The 7755-nt window shown below is 38.0% G+C and overlaps 1 protein-coding gene across 1 annotated transcript; it reads right to left on the bottom strand.

The window, feature by feature from the left end:
* Positions 1–3445: 3445 nt before the first annotated feature.
* LOC141311089 (uncharacterized) lies at positions 3446–6607 on the bottom strand. The gene is made up of 5 exons (XM_073832575.1): positions 6597–6607; positions 5017–5604; positions 4806–4841; positions 4592–4690; positions 3446–4220 (listed from the first exon to the last, which is right to left on the bottom strand). The coding sequence occupies exons 1-5, from the start codon at positions 6605–6607 to the stop codon at positions 3446–3448; spliced, it is 1509 nt and encodes a 502-aa protein (XP_073688676.1).
* Positions 6608–7755: the final 1148 nt, after the last annotated feature.

Genomic DNA, 7755 nt, shown 5'->3' with positions numbered 1-7755 from the left:
TAACATTTATTTATTTATTTATTTTTTGTGTGTAGTTTTGCATAACACTCCATGACTTTTAACTGTTCCCACTGTGACTGAAGTATGCACAGTAAATTGGGATTATATATAATTTGCTTACTCTGAAGTTCAATACTGCCTATTGGTATAAATAATTTTTTTTAAAAAGTGTGTGTGTGTGGGCAGTACCACATCCCTTTGTAACACCATTTTGTTTCCATTGCACAGGACAGTGAAGCAACCCTGTCAGATGACTGAGGTTTGGAGGAAGTACCTGTAAGTGCATGCATAATTTGGCCTGAATTTGTATCTACTTGTGTACTTCTATTTCTGACTGCAGTGTGAGTTGCAGGCAGAGAGGCCTGATACAGAGGTGAACAGTCTTGTAATTAATTTTACTTCCTTTATGACATGTATTGACCATTAAATGTTGTCTCAAATGAAACAGGGTGACATCCATTTGCTCTATAAGAGAAGTCTCCAGCAAAAAATAGAGTATACTGAGCTAAAGAAACAAAAGCTTCTAGGTAAATCCACCTTCGCTTTTATAGCCGTGGTCTCTCATCTTGATTCCACAAAGTAATTTACTATTACTACTCTAAAATTATATAAATTAAAAGTGAAATAATCAAATGAAATAGAATGATTAATAGTACATTTAAATTTTTTAGAAAATGACCTGTATGTATCTGTATGAAATCAATAAGAGAATCAAATACTGCATTATCTTTAGTTACACTGATAATATTTATTTATGGAAAAACAGTGTTACACAAACTACACGAACTATGTTTTTAAGTGACATATGCACTTTTCAAACGACAGACTGCATTTTTTTTTTTTAATAAATTACCCTGCATTATGTGCGGTCATCTTTGACTTGTAATATAATAGTACAAATTAATTGGGCAAATATCGCTGTTGCTTTCGTATAAATGAAGCGGACATAACTGAGTGGCTGACATAATCTGTTGCTATGACAGCAAGTCCCGGATGAGCGTCGAAGAACCGAATGATCCAAGATCACGCGAAATCATCAACAATCAAATCCAGCTAACTTGGCGAAGAACGAAGAACGGACCTTTGGATTAACATATACAAATATAACATTACACAAGGGGGTTATATAAGGTTATCAGCATACAAAATGCTTACTTATAAAAGCCTCAAAGTTTCATGTGACTTAAAGGGATAGTTAATAATACACTTTATTTTATAAAGCGCCTTTAAAAGAGGCATTTCACAGCGCTGTACAAGGCAATAATAATAATAAATAAAAGATAAACAAAATGCACACACACAGAATACAAGCAGTAAAAACAAACAATAATACAAAAATAAGATAATAGAAAATCAGAATGGTCACCTAAATCACATCAAAAGCTACCCTAAAGAAGTGAGTTTTAAGGGATTCTTTAAAAATCTCGAGGGATTCTGCATTCCTAATCTCAGGGGGCAGGGAATTCCACAATTTATAGCTCATGTTTTCAGTCGTCACCGGCCCGACAGTATAAAAAGCGCATTGTATTGATGTACTGATGACTCAGGCTCAGTCTGACATTCCACAGCTCAGAAGTCGTTTGGGACAATGTAGTGTTTGTTCTGTCCATATGAGGGCGCCGTAAGCAATTGTGTCTGCCTTAAAGTTGTACGAGTGCAATACACAGCATTAGGCCACTCTGATAGAGAAACTAAATGTTACCAGAAAGTAGAGTTGGGGTACTCGGACTCGAGTCCGGTCTCGAGTTCAATTTTTAGCGGACTTGGACTTGTCACGGACTCGGAAGCATTTTAACTCGGACTCGACTCGGACTCAAGCTTTTCGGACTCGGGAGTAATTGCCGAGTCCAGCCGAGTCCATGGACAGTTGGCGGAAATTTTACTGACTCGATGCCTTATTACAAAAGTGACATTCAGTATTCGCACGTGTTTAAAAGTCTTGCCAGTACTTGAAAGCCTGCTGGTTTCTTTGCATACACACACCCAAAGCGTGATCATCCGAAAGCGCCTCTCAGTCAGCGTGCAAATGCTGAATTAACTTTTTTTTTTGCATGTTATTGCTACACACTTACACGAAAAGTTATGTCAAAATGCAAGTCAACCGTCACCGCGGTCGGTTTTGTCTTGAGTGAATTTAAACAGTTGGGAGAAATACAGATGTATCACAATATATGATCTGTGCATCCGGTCTTAAAGCGACAGCAACGTAAAGCTGCTGCAGCAGACTGCGTCTTATTAAATTTGCCTATTTTATCTCACAATTCAAAATTTGTTTTGTGAGGGGAAAATGTCATTTCTTATCAAAATGGTGAGATATAATCTCGGAATTGTGAAAATAAAGTCAGATTTTTGAAATATAAACTCAAATTAATTTTATCCATGGCCTCCATAGACTGCTACTTAAAAACTGTCCCCTTACAGCCTCATTTTCATCCAAGAAAAAAAAAATCAAAATGCCATCTACCCTGTCTAAGGTCTTACCACTAGTCATATAAAACACAAAACAGCCAAAATAAGAGATAAGAGGTGAATTTTCTGCTCCTCAGGTCTCATTCACTAAGCTTCCTACTCACCCCGTTGAATTTATACATTTACTATATAACAACAAATATTGTCCTGTCCTATAATTTTTCACATTCTAAAAGCTGTTTCACTCTGAAATATGTCACAATACATAAGTTATAACTTCTGTTACATGACTGTAAAGTTTGCTGACACTAATTATGAGATGGTGTGAAATCTAAAATCAAAATGGCAATATGCAATAGCTGTTTGCTTTTTTACATTTAAATTGTCAAAACAAGGTTAAGATACTGAAAAACAGTAGTGTTTAGTTGGACTCGGACTCGACCCATTTGGACTCGGACTCGAATGGTTAAAAACTCAGACTCGACTCGGACTCGACCCAACACTACCAGAAAGTATGAACATATTGCATTAAGAATATCACTGCTTTGACAGGACAGTGATTCAAGAAAGACACATCGTTGCAGATCCATTTTTTAATTAGTTCCTTTGTCTGACATTTTTAAATACATATTGTAAATATGCTATATAGGATGAGCAAGCTTCAAGCTTAGATCTCCTCATAATATAATGAGTAACAAAAAAAAAATCCAACTGAATATCCAGTTACTGTAAACACAATAAATATTAACCGAATGAAAATCAAGTACATCTCACTAATTTTTTTCCTAACATACATTATTAATAATTTAGCATGTGATTAAAGATTCCAAGTTTGTAAGATGCTTAGCCTTTGGATAAAGTGTCTGCTAAACGAATAAATGTAAAAGTAACCAGTTGCAAGGCTTGATGAGCCAAGTATTTCAGGACATCACCAGAAACTGCTCTAACAAGGTGCTGTGTTAGATGGCTGTGCCATTCATTCAAATACAAATACTCAATGCTAATCTCGAATTTGAAAAGTGCTTTCAAAAGTATTCTAAGGCAGAAAGAGTTGCTCCAACACTTCCTGGCTCTTCCTAAACCTCCATATTCCAATGCATAAGGAATCGTGGATCTTCTGCCAGTCCTCCAGCTCAGATTTCCACAGAGCTGCTCTGGAGCGGATGAGCTGAGAAATTTCACTCTTGCTCCCTTTGGCCAGACTTATACTGTCTTTGCAAATAAATAGGACATCTAAGCCAATAAAAAGGGCATTTAGGGTGATGAATCCAGCTCTAGCAGACTTTGAGAGAGCTAGTGGTGTCCCCCTCGCCAGCTGGCCAATGTTGGGTATCAACTTTCCTGCTCCAAACATATCTACAACATCAAGTCCCTCTAAACGCTCCTCATTACTGGCCTGCTCCAGACAGTCTAGAATCTTCCCCACATCATCCATGTATCTCTGGAAAATGCTCTGTGCATTTTTGCCATGGTGGCTGTTGACTGCTGCCTCAGTGATGCCTGTGACGACACTGTTGACACCACTGGTCACCCCCAGACCGACACCGGTCAGAGTCAGAGCCAGTGACACTCCTGCAGTAACTGGGGCAAGAGCAAGACCAACAATGGACATAACACCCCCTGCTATCCCCACCGAACTGCCAGCCACAGTGGAGATACTGGCGCCCTTTTTCATCTTGTCCAGCTGAACTGCGCTCTCCTCCAAATCTGACAGGAACTGCTGCATTCTAGAGTGACGCTGACTAAAGGCACCAATAAAGTGCAGAGCGTGTTCCTGAAAAATGAAGGTCATCCTGGTGTGCTGGTCCATCCTAAACAATAATATAAAAGATATAGTTTACAGCCACACTCTTAAAAATAAAGGTGCTTTACAGTGCCAAAGAAAAAAACAGTTTTTGTTTAAATGGTTCCATAAAGAACCTTTAACACCTGAAGAACCTTTCTGTTTCACAAAAGCTTCTTTGTGGCCAAAAAGAGTTCTTCAGATTTTAAAAATGTTAGAAAGAGATGGTTCTTTAAAGAACCTTTGACTTAATGGATCTCTGTGGAACTTAAATTGGTTCTTCTATGGCATCGCTGTGAAGAACCTTTTAAAGCATCTTTATTTTTAATAGTGCACCATTGACATTGCACCTGAGAATGAAGAAAACAGCTGATCATGATAAAAAAAGCAAGATCTCACCTCATTTTGCACAACTGCTTCAAATGATCAAGCAGTTTTTGCATGGAGTCCTCACTTAAGTTCAAGCTGAACTTCACTGCAGACTCACCCTTCTTTAATCTGTAAAGAGTTTCAGTACTGTTAACAAACACTCACCAAGCACTTAACACGAACAATAGATTTTTGAAGATGTTTGACTCTTACCCCATCTTAATGAATTATTTATGTTACTTACCTATCGATATCATCATACCAAAAAACAGTCTTAGATCTGTGAGAATAAATAAATAAATGCATAAATATATTAACAATCAATGAAATTATGGAAGTAAGCCTTAGATGATTTAGTAAATACAACTGATTCAATAATCTGTGTTTTAAGATGTTTATATAATCAAATAAACTATCCTTTTAAAATCAACATTTCAAGAACGTCAGAAACTTACTTCTTCTCCATCTTCGCACACATCTGTTCAGTGATACGTATGTATTTGTCTAGTTGAAAGGCCAGGACGTCCAGGTTATTGAGTTTAGGAAGGAAGAAGGTTTCTGCATTTCGTTTAAAGTGGATGAGAAGAGGAGAGGCCATTCTGGCAGCTGTGATGACTGATCGCACGCTTTCAGGACTCTCTCCTTTTGGCAAGAAGCTCCGTCCAGTAAAGACAAACAGCGAGGTGACTGTGAGCTTCTCCACTGCATCCAGAAAGTGGTCAAGTTTCTCCAGGCCTTCAAGTGTGTCCTTCAGGACGGAGCCCAGTTCCTTCTCCAGCTCCTGATATCTGGAGTCAGCTGTGACCTGAGTTAAACCACTCCACAGGTATTCCCCAAACGCCTTGGCTTTGTTCTCGGAGCGCTGAACATGGTCAAACTTAAGACTGACTTGGTCTGCTCTGTCTTTGATGTCTCTCATGTTATCCAGCTCTGTCTCTCTCTGAAGGGACCATTTTTGTTGTTTGTCACAGAAGTCCCTCACTGTCGAAATGCAGATGAGTGTGTCCTCTACATACTCCGACAGGAGCTCCTGTAGTTGATCCCTGAGTAGCAGAATCAATTTAGTAACTGATATTTCTTATCTGAATACATATGCGATTAATGCATTTTAAAACAGTTCTGGAATAACAGCTTAAACTGCTAAGTAGGTCATTCTTAGCCGCCATTACAAAACACCTATTCTGTATTTCCTTTTAAGATAATATCTAGGTTAAGCTCTTCAATACAGTTTGCTGTGGCATGTTTTGTTTCATCGTTGGGTTTTGTTCTTACAAGCTCACAATTCAGTCCATGACATACCTGGCAAACAACCTGATTTATGCTAATGATATGCTATTGAGCAATTTGTACTGAAGGACAACAGATTAATAGTATTTGTTGCTGACACTTTGTGTGTGTATTTGGTATGTACATAGCATCTTCTAAATATATATAATCTCACCTGTATAGCTCAATACATGTCAAACAATATGCACCCTTTGTTCATAAATTTCAGTTATCACATTATGAGTTAGTCGGACGTTCGTCTGGTCCAGGATGTTGAACAGGATGATGAAGAGGAAGCACTGGCAAACCACCACCAATACCAATAAAGCCACATTAAATAGACCCAATCTTGAATAATTTTTCACAGTGCCTAAAGTTTTAACACAGTAATTATTAGAGCTTTATAGAATTTACATTAAATTTCACACCCCATACAAATCTATACAGCTACTATAGCTATACGAAAAGCAAAGCTAACTTGTTTTTCTGCATTCCATGTTACTGTTTTGTAATGTGATAGCTAACCTGAAGAAAACAGTATTTAATTCCTTAAACTTCGTCAGACTGTTTGTAAATGATCGTAATTCAGGTTAAAAAGTATTTTAGACGTTAAAATTGTTTATACTGTTTTTTTTCCTCTGTTAGAGAAATATGGATCCTAACATGTTTTTTTTTTTTTTTTGACTTAACTTTGTGTGATCATAACTTTTAAATAAGGAGAAATTTAAAAAAGAACTGTATTGATTTAAAAATTGCAAATACTACCCACCTGGTGTCCATCGTTTTTCAGAGTAGTCTGCAGATGGAAAGTGCTGGTATTGACACTTGCCAAACTGAAGTGACAAACCTAGGGAGGAATCTTTTGTTTTTGCTCCAAACAGGCGTTTAAGTTTCACTTTCTTTTCTCCATTTTCGTTGCTCCACCCGTCACCACAGATATTTAAGAGTTTAAAACACTGTATGTCAATAACCGGTTAAGCGCACACAAAACCGAAATTATACTCTCATGAGCACTTTCACATGTTAGCTCTCTGTTTTTTTCTTCCAGGTCACCTAGGGAAGAAACACCAGCTTTTTCCCACAGGGTTGGTAAAGGCCTACTACCCATTAGAGTCTCAAAAGGTGACAGCTTGGTTGTGGCTGATGGGGTCGTTCTTACTTCTGCTAATACTGCAGGTAGTGAATCTATCCATTTTTTCCCTGTATCTAAAGATACCTTACCCTCTTAAAAATAAAGGTGCTTCACAATATCATAGAAGAACCTTTTTCTCTAAACGGTTTCACAAAGAACCTTTAACATCTGAAGAGCCTTTCTGTTTCACAAAAGGTTCTTTCTGCCAGATAATGTTCTTCAAATTATAAAAAGGTAAGCAAGAAATGGCTCTTCAGTGTTTTTCAACCTTTTTTGAGCCAAGGTACATTTTTAATTGAAAAAAATCCCAAGGCACACCAACTATCAAAAAAAAATGAAACTCATTTGCCTATATTAACAATATACAGCCATTCTTATCGAAGTTTCTTGAACAGGAATCGAATCAAATAAACACAATGAAAACAGTCTTTTTTGATCAGCTTTCACTGTATTGCCTCAAGACTTTGCTAGTGCCTTCATCTCGGTCCGAATTTTGTCCAGGGCCCAGTTCGGAGTTTACATTTTTCCTTTTGTAAAACTTCTCCATCACTGGGTGCTTTTCAATATCCCTCCTCCTCGTTTCCTCGCTCCTCTGTCCTCCATCCTATGACCCGGAACCCGATCGAGCTCAGCCATCTTGTAGGACATCTCAATTCTTTAATTGCACCGTGAGGAGGCGAGGATCGAGGAGTGAGGAGGCTTCCTGAGGAGTCTTGAGCGAGGATACGCAGGTGTTTCCTATGCGGAAGTGTTTTATCGACTAAACGTGACGCACTCCTACCCCTTCAGATGTGTC

This window comes from Garra rufa, chromosome 1, assembly GCF_049309525.1.
Source record: "Garra rufa chromosome 1, GarRuf1.0, whole genome shotgun sequence".
NCBI classification, from domain to species: Eukaryota; Metazoa; Chordata; class Actinopteri; order Cypriniformes; family Cyprinidae; genus Garra; species Garra rufa.
Note: the sequence above shows the minus strand (reverse complement) of the source record. Positions and strands in the feature narration are given on the sequence as shown.

Excerpts from the sequence above, each read along its gene's own strand:
- LOC141311089 (XM_073832575.1), bottom strand. Across the intron at positions 4,691-4,805 it reads TGGTATGATGATATCGATAG|ATTAAAGAAGGGTGAGTCTG; the intron begins GTAAGTAACATA and ends AACTCTTTACAG. Across the intron at positions 4,221-4,591 it reads AAGCAGTTGTGCAAAATGAG|GATGGACCAGCACACCAGGA; the intron begins GTGAGATCTTGC and ends ATTATTGTTTAG.